Here is a 20,521-nt window from a genome sequence, read left to right as displayed (position 1 = left end):
ACAAGATATCATTATTTTGATTGCCAGTATTTTTACCATGTAAAGTACTGTCTCAGTTTAGCCATAAAAAACATCAATAAATTCTTGGTGCTGAGATGTTTGTTTAGGCTTAAACATTAGCATGGTAGCACTGTCTTGTGCTGAAACTATGAAGTATGAAACAGTCAAGCACAAGTTTCATGTTCAGATGTGGGCCATATTTCATTTTATTTCTAGAATTTGTTGTGGGCCAATCAAAATTATACCACGGGCCACATTTAGCCTCCGGGCCATAGTTTGGACAACCCAGCATAAGAGTAAATTACTTGCCATATAAGGATCAACTCAACATGACCTCTTCCCATAATGGGTCAGATGAATGTGATCTTTAAACTTTTTTTCCTAGCTCAAGCTGATAGCTATAGATACCACAATTACTGGTCAAAATGTTCCCACTATGAAGGAGTCTTTCCCATGAAGCGAGGGATTTTAAACTTCCATTTGAGATTGAGTTTATGCGTTGTATGTGAACCCTGATGTCTGTTTATTTAATATGCCAGTCAAAAGTGACTCTAGTTCTTACACTGTTCTATCCGGTCCAATGTTGCTTTTCTGATTTGAAAATCACATAACCAAACCCAGATGTTTAGCCCAAAGCTCTACACGACTTAACATCTTGAACTTGACCCAAAGCCAAACTACAATGTCCTGATCTGTCAGACTTAGTTTGGCTAGCAGCACTTTATTCAGCACAGTTTCTGTTTTCCTGACACAAATTTCTTCTTCGTCTCTAAGTCTCAGGCAACCGTATTAAAGACACTCAGCTTGCAAGCCTTCAGACACTTCTACTCATTTATGTCATCTGATAGTTTTTTTAGTTACTTAATTTTGCTCGACTCCACTCTACGTATTAGCAGCAACCATCATCTTCAGACTTTGAATTTCACATATGTAGATTTCCCACAATTCTGCCTTGATTTCTAAATTCTAGCGCATCTACTTGAGGCTTTTGGCTACAGAATACATTTTGTGTGCACCAGCTTGTCTGTGCAATCACCCATCTGTCAGCTCCACTCTCAGTGTCCCCTGTGTCCAGCTTAGGCCTTTTACTGCCAAATAACCCTGAGCTTCTCACACACAAATCAATAACCACTGATAACAGACATGTATTCTCATTGGGTTTCAGTCAGAGCACTAAAAACATATTACTCTTGTTTTTAAATACCTTATCTGATGGGCAAAGACACACACAGTTAAACAAACAGACTTATCTTGGTCACAAGATCTTTCTACTCCCTGAACTGATCACCTTGTTTTGATGAGCCAACTACTTTTTTCCTGGATTCACTGAAGTGAAAGATTCTCCTTAATCATGTCTAAATGAAAAACTGTTCTGCCTTCTTTGAGTTTTCTTGAAATGTTTATCTTCCTGTTTTTTAGAAAGAATGCGTCACATAAGTTGAAAAGGCCACTTCCTTCTTATTTTTGTCCTTTACTCTTTATTTTCTCTCAGGGATTCTTTCATGCTTTGCTGCTTCCTGTCTCTTCTGCCTCTCTCAAACTCCACCTCATCATTTTTTATTACATCTCAGTGAAAGTAACATCTCCTAACAGTAGCCAGAGGCCACATTATTCCTGACTTCCATTTGTGAATGAATAAACAGCCATATCACACATAGTTAGGATTTTTGTATGCACATTTAAGGCCAGACCAGATTTTTAAAGCACTTTGTGTAATATTCTTTAGCAGAGGTTATGTTGTTGGGTAACCTTGCAAATCCAGTTGATTGACCAGATTCCATGTCTGTTATCAGGTAAATCTAACTTACGAAGTTCCAGTCTGAAACGGTTGTGCCTGGTCTGAGAACAGGCTGAACCAGGCAGCATGTTTTGAGAAGAACGAGGCAGTAGTTATGGGCGGGATTTAGCTGTATTGCAAACCGGCAACAATGGCTGCTGATGGTGTAGGGATGAGCTGATGTAGCTATAGTATGGTGGCAGTTTTATCAGAATTGGACCAAATTTCTTTATTAAATGAGCAAAAAAGCAAAAAAACACACTGAAAGCTTTTCTTGGCGGAAAAGATGTTTTACCTCCTCTCTTGACCTGCTTCAGCATTATTTTGATTTTTTGAGATCTGGACAGCATTTATTCATTTGTCTTTTAATGAAAATACTGATGAAATTCATAAAAATCACAACAGCAACTGCACTTGTGTGATTGTAAGCTACAACAACTCCTGCATGCCAAGCTCACATTACTTAACGAAGCTAAGCATCATGCCTCATTTTGTCCTGTTGCTCTGATTGGCCTGTTATGAATAGACAGAACATTCATTCAATCACTCTCCAAGAATTACTCTTACAAGAATTTTTTGGGCAAGTCCTGCCCTTCCCAAATGCTTTGAGAGGTTTCCTAGATGAATGTAAAACATATCCTATGCCAGTGGTTCCCAACATTTATTCCTTACAGATTCCCCTTGCTTTTGTGTAAGAAAAGCTGTGCAGCCCCACAATCCAAACAAATAGAGAAATGATACATTACAGTCAAAAATCAACAATGACTTTAATTGATCAATTAATATGATTCTAAGAATGATTTCTTAACAAAGTAAATTTGTATTAACTCTTTTAGAAGTGTTAAATCATGATCAGTTTACATGTGCAAATCTAATTCTCATAACCTTGGTGCAGACAAAGACGCCCTCCCCCCCAATCAAGGGGCTCCTGGACCCAGAGTTGGGAACCAGTGTCCTATGCACTTGAGATATGTAAAAGTCTTTGTGGCATGTCAGGTTAGTTGTTGGGTGAGCTTTAGACTGTGAACTTCAGACTGCTTACATTCTGACTGGATGTTTTTTTTTCCGTACTCTTCCCTTGTGAGGTTCAGGCTACTCTGGCTTACATTTGTAATTAATTTATTTAATTGCTTTCTTTTTTCTCATGAACATCAAATTGATCTCTTTTGCATATTCCCTGCAATTAGCCCTGCAATGCATGTGCAAAGTGCAATAATATTGTTGACTATTAAGGCATGATAAGAAGTGCAATAAATGAACCAAAAGTAAAGAGCACATAATCACTTAAACTTTGTTTTATTTCTGCCTGCTGTTACACAATACCTGCAACTTGTCCCTCTTAAACCCAAAAAAAAATCCCTCAACATTTTTATTCCAACACTAAATTGGCACAGATTAATTAATGACAGCTAATAGCTAACCTAAAATTAATTTGTGTGCATTAAAATGGTCTGGAAGCATTTTCATTCAATTTGGGTCTCCATCTGACAGTAAAAGTGTTCTCAAGCTGGGTGAGAAAGCTTTGCTTGTTAGCATAAATGTGTTTACCTAAGTATTGTAACAATTTGTACTTTTAATATGCTTGATTTAAATCGTGATATAATGATAATAATGGAGTTAGTTTACTTGCACGGTCCAATTATAATTTTATTTTACCCTGTCTCACACCACCCTGGTTTGATCCTTACAGTGAGTCAAATTTTAGCCCCCAACATCTTCTTACCTTAAACCTTAAGGTATGGTCAAGACACCTTAACTGTGCCTTGAAGAAGCAGAGCAATAAGCTGAGAAGTTCTCAGAATTGTAAAAATACCTGGGAGGTAGAGCTGGAGCCACACATGTAGGGGTCACAACTGATGTTACATTTTTTCATTTCCCTGTTATCCAGACATGACTGCCTCCAGGGCAAATCCCTTATTGCCACATTCCATTACACTTCAGTGGAAGTAAAGGCTTCAAGCTTCTCTCACATTGTTTCAATGCCAATGTAATATCTGAGCAACAAGTTGCTTTTGAGTATGTAGGAAGCTCATACAATGCCCGAAGTTGTGGTTGTTTTTGCTGAAATGATTAATTGCTCTGTATTTCTGTTTTTTTATCAGGACGGGTTTAATAACTTCAAGTCCTTTGTGGAGGAGGAACTACAGACGAGCATGGTGAGTGTGTGCTGAGGTTTCATTGAGGTGTTTAGTCCTTTTCATATGGAATTGCTTCAGTTGCTGTTTGTCTCCTGTCTCCTGCAAGTTACATTTTAACATTTTTATTTCTTGTTTTTTATCTTTTGTAATCTACATCCATGAGAGAGAGTATAAAAGAGCATGAGAGAGATGTTCGCATTGATTGAGGTCCAAAATCTCATGTTAAAACTGAAGCTCCTGCTTTTGTTTTGATAGTTTTCAGCAGTTGCATACCACCAATGCTGTCTTTACCTCATAACTAAGAATGATTGTTGATTTATGCACTGCTATAAACAATATGCACAAACACACACAAATTGCCTGTTTTGATGGTTAAATATTACATGAAACATTTCAAAACGTAATATAACATTATTTGAGTGTTTTATAAAATGTTCTATTCATCAGAGGGCGACAAAGTACATGACTATTGTACGCAAGTAAAAGTACAGTAACTGGCTGAAATGTACCTGAGTAGAAGTAAAGGTAAAAGTCTATTAATCTACTCAAGTAAAATATATATTTTGTTTAAAGTTAACTCTTAAGTACTGAGTACAGAAAAATATGATCTTTCCTTACTGGCAAGAACAACAACAGAATATATTTCCAACCAGGTGGTTCAGGTTAAGTCACACCTCTATAATAAAGTAAAATAGACAGCAAAATTGACTGTGTTAATTCAAATTATGTAGAGATATGTTCAGCACTTTTAACATGCCTATATTGGTCCACACAACACTTAGTTAAACTACACTTTTGAAAGTGTTAAATATTTTGGGATATGACAGCTGCAGTAACTCATGAAAATTCCTTGGCAAGGTGGGTCCCTCCTAACAAGAACAAAGCAGAGAGTCAACCTCATAGCAAGACAATGGATACTGATAAAGAATCTGATGCTTTCTGTAGGAAAATCTTAAGTCAAACTGTAACTCGCTGAATAACTTCACTCAAGGTGCATATGTGTCTCACAGGAAAAAATAACAACAACCCACTGGACACACAGCAAAAAAGCCCAGAAGGGATCGCTGTACACAAGTAATCACATATAAAAATGTCTAAAATACATCTAAATACTCTGCCCAAGGGCATGATTGGGAACTCTGCTGATTTCAGAAGTCCCCAAAAAACTACTCAATTCCATTAACTTAAGAAAATGTAATTAGTTACTTTCCATCCCTGTTGCTCATAAATATTGTCAACAAAGCAGAAATTCAAAAATAACCCTATGAAATCTGGGGGGAGGCTGTGTATATCAACAGATGAGAGGTGCAGGTGTACGTGACTGTGTAGGTAAGAGAATGAAAGGGGAAAAAGCCCAATTAGAATAAGCAAAGGTCATATTCATATAACCTGAAATAAATTGGGCTCCTCCTGCCATGTCCACCATCCAGGCACAGCACCATTCTGTAGGAAACACTGTTATGTTTTGTCATTATGTCATTTTTTTGACCCTTTACAAGCATCAACTCTTCTTTTGTTCTCTTCAGATGGTGGGGATGGTGATTGGTGCCGGCATCGCCATAGTCCTCATCGCCATCCTCATCTTCTTCATCTTGCGAAGAATTCAGCTTCGAAGTTAGTATGATCTCAGAGTACTAAAGATATTGAATTAGAAGCAATGAAAGTACCCAAAGAAAATGTTTTCAATGAAAATATGTTTTTTTTTCTCACAGACTTAGAAGCTCAGGAGGCCCCTAAATATCGCTTTCGCAAGAGGGATAAAGTCATGTTCTATGGGCGAAAGATAATGCGTAAAGTGAGTGTGTCTGACAGAGATACCTTCACGGCCTCTGTGTATGGGCTACCTCTATCTAACTACATCAACCATTATGAGTTAGCTGTTAAAACCAATACATGTCTTAACAGGTCTCTCAGTCTACCTCTTCCCTGGTGGGTACTTCCTCATCGTCTCGACCACGCTTGAAGAAGAAGCAGAAGATGCTAAACATTGCCAAAAAGTACACCTGGAAGCTTCTGAGTTTAACCCCAAACAATAACTAACAAATTTTAAAAAAGTATTAATACGCTTACAAGTGTAACCAGTTAACTGTCAGTGGTACACATGCTTCTTTCCTCTTCATTTGTCCTGTTTAGGATCCTGCGCTTTAAGAAGGAGGTGCCCACCCTACAGGCCAAGGAGCCACCTCCCTCAGTGCTGGAGGCCGACCTCACTGAGTTTGATGTGGCCAACTCCCACCTCCCCTCTGAGGTGCTCTACATGCTCAAAAATGTCCGGTACGTTGGGCTTCTTGTAATGTGTTTAAAAGGCCCAAACATGTCAGTACTTGATGCAAGTGATTAGCACGATTGATGAGTAGCTCCTGTGAAATACACTCATCGCTCTGACAGACATACCTTCAGATGTGTCTGAAGCAATTGCCTAGCAATCTGTTCTCATAAAGAAAAGCACTCCAGTCAACTGATCACAGATTAAAAAGCCCCTTTAGAAATTACACAGGAAAGATTTATTTATTTCTGTGTGTTTCTGTGTTTTCCTCACTGCAGCGTCCTGGGTCACTTTGAGAAGCCCCTCTTCCTGGAGCTGTGTAAACACATGGTATTTGTGCAGTTTCAACAAGGGGAGTACGTCTTCAGGCCAGGCCAACCTGACAGCAGCATCTACGTGGTCCAGGATGGAAAACTAGAATTGTGCCTTACTGGAACAGTAAGCAAGCTCACATGTGCATGCAAGCCCAGAGTAGTTGTGAATTTCATCAGTGAAGCAAGGATTATGTGGCTTGAAGCATTTTGCAGTGAAAGCTTAAGTCACAATGGTTAGCAAAGCTAATAGGGGCTTAACCACGGGAGCTCTGGCTTTGACCGATTAGCTTTAATTAACATTTGACTTAGATGATGTCATCAGGAAACTGGGAGAATCAAGAAAAACAAATGTAAAAAACTATTGATCAAGATATCAAGTCAGATGTGATCGGGGACTTGGGTTCTTTGAAAAGCATGAACCTAAATTGCTTGTTTTTAGATAAGTTAAGTTTTGCTTTTGTAGGATTCAAAAATGCACAAATAGGAAAAACAGATCATATAAATTGCTGGAAGAGGCTGTCTTTTTGTTTAGAATTGGGCCTGATGTCTGTTTTTTTTTTTTTTTTTTAACTCAAAAATCTTTGTCAGTATTCCTGACTTTTGAATGTAACAGAACATTCGGCCAATCACACTCTGAGAATTTTTTTTGCACAAGTCCTGCCTTTCCCAAATGCTTTGTATGAGAAGTTTCCTAGATGAATGTGAAACATATTCTATGCCATATCCATATTCTTATCTTTATCCTGACTTTTACTTTCTAGTTTCCTAATCAATGCACTGTCTTGCCCTCTCCAAAAAAAGCAAAAATTCCCACAAAAATCTAAAAATAAAACCATCCATCCATTTTCTATTCTGCCTATCCCATTGGGGTGGCAGTGGGGGCTGGAGCCTGTCATTGGGCAAGAGGTGGGGTACACCCTAGGCTGGTCACCAGTCAATTGCAGGGCTGACATATAGAGAAAGACAACCAGCCACGCTCACATTCACACCTGGGGCCTTTAGGTGATCAGTTAACCTAATGAGCATGTCTTTGGTGGTAGGAGGAAGCCGGAGTACCTGTAAAAATCCCACACATGCACGGGGAGAACATGCAAACTCCACACAGAAAGGCCCTGACCGGGAAGTGAACCAGGAGCCTTCTTGCTGTGAGGCAACGCCGCCAACCCCTGCACTGCTGTGCAGCCAAAAAAAAAAAAAAAAAAAAACCCACAATATGAAAATATAAAGTAACAAAATAAAAATGAAACAGTACAAAAAATTACATGTCTAAAGAATAAAAGTAGTAAGAATTAGGTTAAGAATTTTTCTTATGATATGACTTTAGTTGTTTTGCCTTGTCAGCACCAATTGCAGAAATTAGCCAGAACAGTCTTTCCTGTCACTGACACCCTAAGTCCCTGCTGTGTTATTGAGCTGACTTTGCCATACCTTGCATCCAAACATTTTGTCTTTGCCAATAAGCCGGTTGCTCTGGGAGCACAAATACTGCCCTTGATCTTTTGGCTAATGGTAAGGCCATTCATTTTGAATAACATTATTGTTGATGTCTCTTTTGGCAGCAGTATCAGCAGGAACAGGTGTTGGACCACTTGCATGCTGTGTCTGCTCTAGTAATGGACAGTCCAGGAGAAGTTAACAATTTTTACGCCAGGTTTCCTCCAACACAGTGACTGGCAAGTTCACATGACAAAGAGAGGAGTGTCATGGCACACAACGTGAAGTGTGCTGTGCTCCACAGCAATGCTTTTATTTTTTGTTTATTTCTTTTTTTTAGATGCTATTATTGATCGTTAATAAAAACTGTAAACCGTGGAGAGGACAGGAAAGTGTAAGTGTCTTATAAACATTTGTCTTAAGTCATTGCTCTGTGTCTTAAAACACATTTGGCTGGTGGTGGGTGCTAATGTCCCACTCTGCCCTACGCTGTTCCAGTATACCAAGTGATAAAATCTGAAGGTTGCAGTACTGTGTACCGAGGGCTACTGGTCAACTTAAAGCACTGATTGAAACACATAGCATTTAAGTAATAGTTAGGAAAATGCATGAAGTAACATTTCAAACCAAAAGCAAAATATGTAAATAAGTGTTTGGTATCAATGTCTATTTGTGATGAATGGTCTATTCTAAAATATGTATTGATACCAGAGCATTAAATCGTAAGGTTACGTATGTAACCATGGTTCTATGAATCCTGGATGACCGCCAGAGGCGGTGCTTCAAGCACTGGATAACACATCGCGCATGCGCAGGTCGAGTAGCTATACCAACAAAGTCACGTGTGACACCTGCTGACCCAGATAGCCTATATCTTCCGGTGTCATCAGGGAATCAGTTCCTACAAAATCTTCTCGCGAGCTCACAAGGATTCCGAGTGACTGAGTGCTCTGGCGGTCATCCAGGATTCATAGAAGCATGGTTACATACGTAACCTTACGTTCTATTTCATCCTTCCTGATGCTAGAGGTGGTGCTTCAAGCACTGGATGACCTATACTAACATGGTCATGAGGAATCCAATATGTACCACTTACTGCATCGAAGCAGCAGAGTCTGGTAAAAGGATCCCCCCCAGGGGATGGGGAGTGGGGATGTTCACTTTGTAGAACCTTGTGAATGTGTTTGGGGTTGCCCAAGAGGCTGCATCACAAATGGCCTCCAGGGATACTCCTCTCATGGCCGCCCATGACGTGGATATACCCCTTGTGGAGTGGCACCGCACTCCGGATGGCAGTGGGCGACCATCTGCCTGATATAGGTAGTTATAGTTAGTAACGTCTACAATCCAGTGGGCCAAGCGTTGCTTGGAGACAGCGCTACCTCTTTTAGGACCACTATGACAGACAAACAGTTGGTCCGATGTACACATGTTCGCTGTGCTATTAATATATGCTTTCAAGGCACGAACTGGGCACAGCAATGCTGACCTGTCATTATCTTCCCCTGGTGGGGGATCGAAACGCACAAGCTGAATCGGTTTATCAAGGTTTGACTTTGACAACACCTTGGGCAGAAAAGCTGCATGTGGCCACGAGGTGACCCCACGGTCATCTGGGTGCCACCTCAGACATGTAGGGTTGACAGACAAGGCATGGAGCTCACCGACACGCTTTGCTGTAGTAATAGCGAGGAGGAGGGCCGTCTTCGCCGATAACCACCTCAGCTCTGCCTGTGCCAGAGGCTCAAAAGGAGGCAAACACAGGCGGTCATGTACAAGGGACAGGTCACAAGTTGGTACTCTGGGGGCTCGTGGGGGACAGAGCCTCATAGCTCCCGTCATAAAAAGGCTAACTAACCTGTGGCAACCAATTGTGCTGTTGTTGACTAGAGCATGACGAGAGGAAATGGCAGCTACATACACCCTGAGGGTAGACAGGGAACGGCCAGAATCCAAGAGGGATTGTAAGAACTCCAGGATAGCTGGTACAGAGAAGCATTCTGGGTCTACCTGGTTGTCTGCACACCACGTTGAAAACAGCCGCCACCTGTTCTCATACTGTAAGCGGGTAGATGGGGCTCTGGCATTCAGGACTGTCTTACGGACAGAAGCTGAGCAGCGTGTCAGCATTGGGTTGGGCCCTGCAGTGGCCAGACCCACAGCTGAAGGCGTTGAGGGTTGGGATGCCAAATCTGACCCCCCATCTGTGACAGGAGATCCTGCCTGTCTGGGAGGCGCCATGGTGGGCTGCAACAGAGTCTGTGCAGTAGTGGGAACCATGATCTCCCTGGCCAGAAGGGGGCCACCAGGAGCACCCTGTGGCCCTCCATGAGAACCCTGTGTAGTACCGCCTGAATCAGAGGGAGTGGAGGAAAGGCATACAGGAGACCCCTTGGCCAATCGTTTGCCAGGGCGTCCTGCCCCAGAGGACTGGACTCTTCCCTGCAAGAAAACCAGAGGGGGCAATGAGTTGTGCCTTCTGAGGCAAACAGATCTACCTCTGCCTTGCCGAAGAGACCCCAGATGGTGAGCACCACCTGTGGGTGAAGACGCCACTCCCCTGGGGAAGGCTTGTCTCGTGACAGGAAGTCTGCAACCTGGTTTCGCTTTCCAGGCAAGTACATCGCCCTTAGGCTGGCTAGGTGTGGGGCTGCCCAAGTCAGGAGGTCCCGGGTCACCCGCAGTAAGCGCGCGGACCTGGTGCCCCCTTGATGGTTTATGTGTGATACTGCTGTGACATTGTCTAGGCGCACAAGGACATGCTTCCCCTTGAGGAATGGCAGAAAGTGTCTTAGTGCCAGATGCACAGCCCGCAGCTCGAGCACATTGACATGGTCTGAACAGGCTTGAACAGGCCACTGTCCCTGAGCTGTTCGGTTTTGCCAGACTGCACCCCAGCCTGTGAGGGAGGCGTCTGTGGTGATGGTTTCGCGCCGGGCCGGAAGCGAGCCCATCGTCACGCCTTTCTGCAAAAAGGACCTCCTTCTCCATGGGGCTAGAGCAAGGAGGCACTGCTATGATGATTGGTCTGTGTCTGTGTGACCGTGCATCTAAATGGAAGCTGTTGAGCCACCTTTGGAGGGGGCGCAGCAACAGTAGACCCAAAGGCACGACTGTTGAAGCCGCTGTCAACTTCCCCAGAAGCTGGAGGAACTTCACATATGGGAGCCTCCTGCTCCCTTGGAAGAGGGGCAACAGTCCCAGAATATCGTCTACCCGTCTGCGGGATGGACATGCCTTCATCAAAACTGTATCCAGATCCACGCCGAGAAATGTGATGGTCTGAGAAGGGATGAGGCGGCTTTTCTTGTAGTTTACCCTGAGGCCCAGTCGGGCCATGTGTGAAAGTAGAGCTGCTGTGTCCTGGGATACCTGTGACTGGGACGGTGCACACACCAGCCAGTCGTCCAAGTAGGGAAGGACTTTCATGCCTTGGGATTGCAGGGGAGACAGCGCTGCTGCCACACACCTGGTAAACACACGTGGGGAAAGGGAGAGACCGAAAGGAAGAACCCTGAACTGAAAATGGCAGCCCTGAAAGGCAAAACGGAGAAACTGTCTGTGAGGGGAAAAAATGGGAACATGAAAGTAGGCGTCTTTCAGGTCGATTGATGTAAACCATTCCCCTTTGTCTACACTGCGCAATACCTCGGCGGTGCTGAGCATATGAAAGGGCATTACCTTCATGAATCTGTTGAGTCCCCGTAAGTCCAGGACTGGACGTAGACCGCCGTCCTTCTTTGTGACTAGAAAATAAATTGAATAGTAGCCCCCGGGCTGGGCCACAGGGTCTACAGGCTCGATGGCACCTTTGACCAAGAGGGCCAAAAGCTCCTGGTTGAGGGCCAAGGCTTTGGCCGGGTCTCGTATCATGATCATTTTCACCCGGCCAATGGTTGGGGGCCGGCGTCGGAACTGCAGTCTGTACCCCTGGGCTAGGGTGGAAATCACCCAGGGGTCCGGTGTTGAAGCAGCCCAGTAACTGAGCTGGTCTTGAGAAAAGCAGCCGACGGCCGGCCCCAAGGTCTCAGTGTCTGCCCCCCCGGCCTCTAGGGCCTCCGGGGGGGCGGGAATTTGCACCTGAGGTGCGAAACTGCCTCGGGGGCAAGCAGTCAGGGGCCTGAAAGCCCTTGGCAGGGCGTCGACCAGGGCGCTGTGATGACTGCTGCTGCCTCTGGTGGCCACTGGTGGTAGCAGTGGACTGAAAGCGGCGCTGGGGGGCAGTAGAAACACCCCTGGGCCGTTGGCGGGGAGGCACATTCCTTAGTCCAGAGAGCTGCTGTCTGGTCTGACTAGCCTGGACAGTCCGCTCTAGAGCCTCTATAGCGGCTGCCCCAAACAGCTCCCCAGGCTCCACTGGAACCCTGCGGAGGGTCCGCCTGCTTGCTTCTGTGAGGGGTGACTGTGCCAGCCAAACTTGGCGGCGGGCCTGGACCAGGGTGGACATCACCCGTCCCAACTCCCTTGTCATCAGTGCGAAAGCTTGCAGTGATGCATCACTGAGGCTGTGTACTGTAGCATCCAACTGAGCCTCCTGTAGGGAGGCGGAGAGGGCAAGCATAAGGTGGGACATTGAGTTTCCTATCCGCCCCATTCGAGCTGCTGCATCATAGGATCTTGACAGGAGATCATCCGTTACCCTACACTGAGGGCGTGGACACCGTGCATCCTGCCTAAGGGCCTCATCTGGTGATACAATGAGAGCCGCAATGGTCGGTTCTATAGCTGGCATGTGACCCAACCCGTACTTGGCTGCATCCTGCATGGCTGCAAGAGCTCGGCCATCTGATGTAGCATGGGAGAGTGCTCTTGAATCTCTCCAACATGCATGCAGCTCCTTCAGGTACTCCTCTGAGGGAGGCACAGCGAAGGTCGTTGGGGCTGTGCTGCATCTAAAGAAAGCACTGGTTATTGGTGGCTTAACTTTGGGGATGTCCAGCTGTAGGCGTGCAAGAGCCATTTGAATGATGGCCCCCATAGAGTCCTCCTCAGATCCCCGCCCAGAGCTGTGGGTCAAGGAACGGGAGCCAGCAAGAGACACCTGAGAAGGGATGTCATGGGAGAATGAATCCCCCCCGAACTCCCTGAACTCTGTGGCAGATGCTGCCATCGAGAGGATATCCTCCTCTGGAACCATATTGGCCTCTGAAGTAGTGGGCGAGACCCCACCACTCTTGCTCGTATCAGAAAAGCAGCCTTCATCTGCTGAAGCTCTGCAGATAGCTGGTCCACCTTAGAAACAAGTTTGGACTCCTTGGCTTTCTTCCTTGAAGAGGAGCCACCGGCTTCTGCAGCCCGACGTTTCGGCCGAACAGGTTGGGCTGGGGTCACCCTTTGAGCTGGGGTCAACTGTGGAGGAGATAACTGGTCTGGTGAAGCTACACTGCCCAGGAGTTGCTCAACCTCAGCCAGCCTGGCAGCCCTCACTGCCCTAGGCAGGTAGCTGCAGTTCATGCAGGGATCCTCAGACAAGCCCTCCCTCAAATGCTCGAGTCCGAGGCAGGAGGGACAAAGATCGTGGCCGTCTTCGGGCTGCATAGTAGCCATACAAGCAGTACAGCAATGACTGCCCAACATCGTGGTAGTTGTCAGCATAAGCAGAGAACCCACCAAGCTGGGAGAGAGGAAGCGTGAGCACTGCCTTCACCAACTGGTTTTAAGGGGCAAATTCTCCAATAAAGGGGTAGTCAGATGCTAGTAGCTGGCTATGGCAAAAGCGCTAGCCGACTATGCCGCAATTACTAGAGGTGCCAATGCTGGGAGCGGGAGCGAAAACACTGCCTTCACCAGTCAAGGGCGTTACCAAATCCCAGTTAGCAAATATTTGTTGCAATATAAATGGAGTAGGCTTCAGCTGAGAACACTACTGCCACTCAAGAAATAACAGTCATGATTAAGGCCAGAAGGGAACCAAAAACGCTGCCTTAACGGATGAGGGTATAATCAAGAAAATTCCAAATTACAATTATTACAAAATAGGGTTGGCTTAAGCGAAAACACTATTGCCACTCAAAGAAAATTGACTATGTCATAATTAAAGCTGGACTTAGAGCGAAGACGCTTGCTTCCAATTACAAAAAAAAAAAAAAAAAACAACATGTAAATCAGTTATAATTGTTACAAATGGAGCTGGCTTCAGGGAAAACACTACGCCACTCAAAGAAAATATGTCAAAAGTAGAGATGGACTCACAGCGAAAACGCTTTCGTCCAATTCAAGGGTATACAGAAAATCAGTTTTAATTGTTACAAAATAGAGTTGGCTTCAGTGAACACACTGTTTGCCACTCAAAGAAAATATATTAAGAGTAACACTGAGATGTGCGCGGAAACACCGCACTTACCGCAACTGGAAGCTATGTGCTAGCGTTGACCTAGCTGGACACACACCTACCGATGAATAAACACTGTTCACGCCTGTGTCGGGAGCGGGAGCGAACGCACTGCCTTCACCGACAAAAGGTTACATAACAGAAATACCGGCAGACACCGGGTTACGGTGCTACCGCAGCTAACACGGCTTGATAGCCCAACACAAAAACGCTGGAAAATATCCAGGATAATCAATTGAAAAAAACGCTGCTAATAACCGCAGCACAGTGCAACCGGGTTGCTACCTCTATAGCAAAGCTATTGTGTTAGCTCAGCGGACACGCTTCGCCTAACACCACGACAAACGTAAACACTATTATTCCGCTACTGTGGGCGAGAGCACACCACCAGCCAGGAACAAACAAAGCCAATACTCACGCGTCAGGAGAGACACACCGTAGTTTTGGTGATTCAACACGTAGCCGAAAGGCTAAGCTGTCGCAGCCCTTGGAGGGCGACTGGAAACGCAGCTCCGACCACAACAGTCACAGGGCTCCCAGCAACAGCTGCTTCTTTAGCTACTTCTTAGTCCGACATCTGCGAGCGAGAAGATGTGAAGGAACTGATTCCCTGATGACACCGGAAGATATAGGCTATCTGGGTCAGCAGGTGTCACACGTGACTTTGTTGGTATAGCTACTCGACCTGCGCATGCGCGATGTGTTATCCAGTGCTTGAAGCACCGCCTCTGGCGGTCAGGAAGGATGAAATAGAACTACTAATGATCCTTAACTTTTAGTTTTTTTCAGACAGACTTTAGTGACAAAAATAAAGCCACAAGATGATTTTAGTTATCAAATAATATTAAGTGTTATTTTTTATGAAAACCAAATAACATTATACAGAGAAAGTGATTTTTTAATTCTGGCTAGATTGAAACAAATGTTCCATGTTTGATGCTCCTAAATAATACCAAATTTTGACCTCTACTTATAAAACATTTAGGAGTATGTAGATTCATACCCAACAAAAGTCTTATTTCTGTCTTCCAGGATGGTAAAGAAAGTGTGGTAAAGGAGGTTTACCCAGGAGACAGTGTCCATAGCCTCCTCAGCATCCTGGATGTCATCACAGTAAGACACACCCACGTATTGCCACACAATCACAATTATGGTCAAGATGATGTCATGCCCATACACACAGACTTTCCTTACACATATACATGATTCATTGTTGGATGACATGTTACCTGGATATCAGCATGAAGGACCCAACCCGACTCCCTTCTCATTGCATCACTGACACTGCGTCCTTATTCATCCTACTCTACTGGTGACTCGTGCACTAATCTACTGTAACTCTGTTAAAAACTGGTATTTAGGTGGGATCCCTGTAGTGCTGGTGTCAAGTTTAAACAAAGAGGTTTGACATTGACAACTGAACATTTCTACAGTGTTTCCATTTTTAAGTTTTAAAACAATTAAACAGGCGTTGTCTTTGAAGTAGCAGTATTTTTGTGAGCATTCAGTCAAGGGCTTTAATTATACCAGGACTTAAACTTTGTTACAAAAGGAGTGAAAATCAAATAATATTCCTATTCTGGTACCAAAGCAACCAAAACTGAAGCCATGGTCATTAGATAATTTCTTGTTTATGGCAACCTAAAATTGCAAGTAAACCCCTGCACATTGTCTGAATCACACTAACACTGTGGCATGCTTTGAAACCAATAGTTTGCCAACATTGATAGACTCTGCTGTTAAGTCCTCTGCTGTCTGTCCAATTTGGCACTCACTGGCAACCATCTGTAACCATAGTCTTTCATTGTCTGATAGAGGATAGACACCACAGGGATAGAAAGGAATTTTTAGGAATTCTGGTATAGCTAATCACTGGTAAATGAGTTCCAGGAGCCATGCCCCCAATTAAGCATAACTTTAGTACTTCTTTTGCCTTGAAAAGAAGTACTAAAGTCCCCCTTACAGTGTGTGCCCTTAATTCACTAACTATTCTGACCAAAACTGTTTTTTGAATGGGCTGTAAACAGATTTCTTTCTGCTGAAAAAAATAGGCAGTGGGGATTTGAGTGTGCTTGTGACTTCCTGCAGCCATGCTTGTTTGACACTGAAGGAACATCACACTTTCTGCACCTTGCACTGCCTTCCTTCTTTTGCCACGTAGGCTGCCACTCAGTCATGGACATGGACATACAGTAACATCAATGCTGCGATATTTAATCATACCCAGGTCCCAGATGCACTGCTTTAATAATTTTGATGCTTTTCAGGGAAGCTACATGAATCTTCATGTATTACATTGGTAATACAGTGTCAGGCAGATTTATGGACTCAAATAGAATATTAAATCTATAATGGATTGCTAGCTGCACTGTAATTCAGATATACAGATGCAATAAATAGAATACCATATAAAGTTTGTTTCTTTCTTGTGATTTAATTTAAGAAGTGAAAATTCCATATATTAGAGATTCATCGTTCTACAAACAGAAACCACAAAAAGCTATACTTACATGTACAGATTCTATAATTTAGGTATTGATTTCAAACAGGTATCGAAAAGAATCAAATGATTCAAAATGTTGACAAACTTGATACATTGGGGTTTTTGTGTGCAGGGCCACCAGAAGCCTTACAGAACTGTGTCAGCCCGGGCTGCAGAAGTTTCCACTGTTCTCCGTTTGCCTGTAGAAGCCTTCCTTGCTATATTTGAGAAGTACCCAGAAAGCCTGGTGCGGGTGGTTCAGGTGAGCCCTTTTACCTCTGCTGACTCTGTTTCAGAAGTTTGTTAGGCTTTCATCTTACTCTCTTCTACTCTGTCATTATAAAGGATGTATACATCCACAAAGCTGAAGTGGTTTTGATCTAGTCATCTGTCGGTTCACGTGTGATAAGGCAAATGACTCACTTCCTTTTCATATCTGGTCAGATTATCATGGTTCGTCTTCAAAGAGTAACAGTCCTGGCACTGCACAACTATCTGGGGCTTACCAACGAGCTTTTTAGCCATGTGAGTATATCACACTCACACATCAACATACACCATTCAGCACTCTAGACAGTCCATGCAAACATCTGTGGGTGAAATGGTTTGGTATTAATCAGGAATTCTGCATAATTGTCTTGGTATGCAAGCAGTTTTTATTACGTTTCAGTCAATTAATGCTAATGTTGCGTCACTTTTCCACTCTCCCCTGTCACAAAACGCACGCACATGCACTAACGAACATTCATTACTCATTATTGTCCGACAAGGAAATGCAGCCTTCCCGTCTGCCACCTCCATCTCCCCACCCGACTCGCACCAGTCCTATCCGCCATGGCAAGCGCTTTGGCAGCCTGACAGTGCCTGAGGAGCATCGGGAAGCCGCTATAAAGGGAGAAGCTGCAGGTATGGAGGAAAAAACTGTCAAGAAGAATTCTGTGTTGATAAAAGATTAGATACAGCCAACACTGGTCTGGCCTTCATTTATCAAATATGCGTACTGCACAAATCTGAGTTTACAGTCATTTCCATGCACAGATTGGCATTTATTAATCTAGGCATGAGCAGAGGATATGCTCAAATCCCACACCAGGTCTCAGCTTGTTATGCACGTTTTCAAGTCAGTGTGGATGTGCTATGCAGCATTAAATCTGGCGATGAGTTTTTACAAGTTATTTTTCATGGATATTTAAATATTCTAATATTAGGTGTAATTCATTTGTGTAAATGAAGTTGACTGCAGCATTGTTTCTGATTCCCTTTAATGTTACTTCTCAGGACAACTAATATTTAATATTCTTTAATTTTCTGACCTGGAAAGTATTTTCAGCTCTTAAGAATTGATTCTCAACTTTTCTGAAGTGTTTGTTTTGTGTTTGGTTTCTTGTCATAATTATTATAAGTTGCATCTGATTTTTCTGTGTACAGGAGGGGAACAAGGGAAGGATGGAGCAACAGTGCCAACTCTTAGCAGAACCATCTCCATGCCTGTGGACATTGCAGGTGGGGGATCATGTGTTCTCATGTTTTAGTTTTGCTGTATGCACGAACAATAAATAAATTTTGATAGGTTGAGTTATTATAGACATGCAGAACAGGTATTATTCTCATATAACAATGGCAGATTTTGGCATACATGTGCTTAAACCACCTTCCTTTCCCTAGTTTAATATGTCTAATATTGTGCTGGTTATAATGTAAAATGATGGATTGCGTGTGTTTGTTGAACAAAACATAAGATGAGGAACCTAAACATAATTGCATATCAAATAGCAATCACAATACTGGGGGAAATATGAAATTATTTTCTCAAATTGTTCAGCCCTAGTATAAAGATACAGTTTTTACCCTCAGTGTGGCTGCCTGAAAATACAGCTCCTGTTTTTTTATAAATGTAACACACTTCTTGTGGAGGGAAAAAAATGGCACCCTAACCCACACAGGTAACAACATGCTAGCATTGGCTGATTTGTGTCTGAAGACTCAGATGTGGACAGGTGATAGCCCACTGTAAGTCATGCCCTGAGATTCTGGTATGACAGCATGAAAACACACTTTTAAAAGAAATGAACCTTTATTACATTCAAAATCTCTCTAGATTCAGATGCTTTTTTAGTCATCTGTTATTTCAAGCCTTGTTTATACTTTGACATAACTATGCTGTGTCTTTTAAAAGCCTTTCACCATTGTCCCCTGGTTTACAGAGTTATGCTTTCAATTTTGAATCATTAATAGATTTTTTTCCCCATGCAACATAGTTACTTGTATACAGAGACATCTGTATCCAACTTGTTTGTCTTCTCTTGTTCAAGCTTTGAAGAACCTTTGTTGTATATAACACTGTTTATATTTTGTCTTTGCAGGAATACAAAAAAGTCTGAGGTCAGACTTTGACATGGCTTATGAGAGGGGGCGGATCTCTGTCTCTGCAGAGGATGGAAACACTCCTCCTACTTTCACCCGGGTCAGTACACTGAAAGCCTTTAAGGCACAAATATGATAAGCATTGCTAAATTGATCTCTGGATAAGGTTATTGCACCAGCAGCTATGGTGGTGTTATTAGGCAAAGTTTCCACAGGGCATGAATATAAAGACATTGATCAGTGTGTACCAGTAATATTTATATACACAGACGCAAGTGTCTTTAAAGTTAGATTGTTAAAAGGATTTTCTGAGGACTAAGAAGGAAATCATCTTGAATCTTTGTTTGTTGCTTTATCTTTTTAAATATTTGTCTCATGCCAAAGACTCAATCCATTTTCAACATGGGTTGAGATCTCTTTATTTCACCTTCAGACACAGTAACATACTTTCAAAATGATGTGTTCCTCTCACCAGCTTATGATGTGTGAATGAGTTATTTAATAATTTTAACACTTGTAGAATATTTAATAAAAGTAAGTCCTGTTTAATGTTGAGACTAATACATTTTACGTATATGTGAAACATTCCAGTCTGTATCTCAGGAGCAGCGAGAAAGGAAGGTGACAGTAGATGAAATCCCCTCAGGGATCTATCTGTATCCTGAGGAGGAGTCAGGAGTGGACAATATTTTTTCTCCCATGTCTGGCCGCTCCAGTGCTGCTCTGTTTGAGGAGGCACAGAAAGAAGTCCTGAAACTCATGAGGATTGAGGTTTGTTCGGTTCTGATTTTTATTAGCTGTCTTTATGTCTAAATATAGCCCTGACACATGGCAGTTATGAGAACATGGGCAATAAACTTGTCAAATATTATTTATACTCCATTCTTACACAATTGATTTAGAATTTTATTCTAATGCAGAAAGTCTGTAAATGAAGACAAAAGCTTCACAAGCACGATTCAATCTGGACACAACACCAGTATTTAAAAAAATGTACAACTGTTTCCTTCAGTGCTTTGTTTTGTATCAACAACATGTGTATATAAAATCAAGCACACATTTGTGTGCAACATCCAGAATAAAAGAATTATAACATTAAAAGACAGCTTAAAGGCAGCTTTTCATTATTTATCAGCTATTTAAATCCCTACTATTGTTTGTTCTGTTTGCAGTACGGACTTGTTATCTTTTTCATTTTAATGTGTCAGATACATTTCCATATGATCACATTACTTTTTTTGATCAGCTGCAGCAGTCAGACTACAGCCAGCACCACAGGATCCAGACATGCAGTTACTGCAGTTCTCTCCCAAACATGCTTGATAGGGTAGGACCAAATTAAGAAAAGCAGGTTAATTTTATTGTTCTTTTTTCGCATGAATAAGCGCATTGTTGCAAATCACCCTGGAGCATCT

General features: G+C 42.9%; 1 protein-coding gene across 5 annotated transcripts in view; it reads left to right on the top strand.

The window, feature by feature from the left end:
- Positions 1-20,521, top strand: part of pnpla6 (patatin-like phospholipase domain containing 6) — a 56,186-nt gene that overhangs the window by 6,660 nt on the left and 29,005 nt on the right. For all 5 annotated transcript variants that reach the window (XM_041785689.1, XM_041785690.1, XM_041785691.1 and 2 more), the window contains 13 exons: positions 3,880-3,933; positions 5,442-5,529; positions 5,628-5,710; positions 5,821-5,912; positions 6,049-6,189; positions 6,460-6,619; positions 15,293-15,373; positions 16,876-17,004; positions 17,187-17,267; positions 17,513-17,648; positions 18,171-18,245; positions 19,106-19,206; positions 19,698-19,877. In XM_041785689.1, coding sequence (XP_041641623.1) covers positions 3,880-3,933; positions 5,442-5,529; positions 5,628-5,710; positions 5,821-5,912; positions 6,049-6,189; positions 6,460-6,619; positions 15,293-15,373; positions 16,876-17,004; positions 17,187-17,267; positions 17,513-17,648; positions 18,171-18,245; positions 19,106-19,206; positions 19,698-19,877 — 1,401 coding nt within the window. The remainder of the gene's footprint in view (positions 1-3,879; positions 3,934-5,441; positions 5,530-5,627; positions 5,711-5,820; positions 5,913-6,048; positions 6,190-6,459; positions 6,620-15,292; positions 15,374-16,875; positions 17,005-17,186; positions 17,268-17,512; positions 17,649-18,170; positions 18,246-19,105; positions 19,207-19,697; positions 19,878-20,521) is intronic.

Source organism: Cheilinus undulatus, linkage group 4 (genome assembly GCF_018320785.1).
Source record: "Cheilinus undulatus linkage group 4, ASM1832078v1, whole genome shotgun sequence".
Taxonomy (NCBI): domain Eukaryota; kingdom Metazoa; phylum Chordata; class Actinopteri; order Labriformes; family Labridae; genus Cheilinus; species Cheilinus undulatus.
The sequence above is the reverse complement of the archived record's forward strand: the minus strand, read 5'-3'. Positions and strand labels throughout refer to the sequence as shown.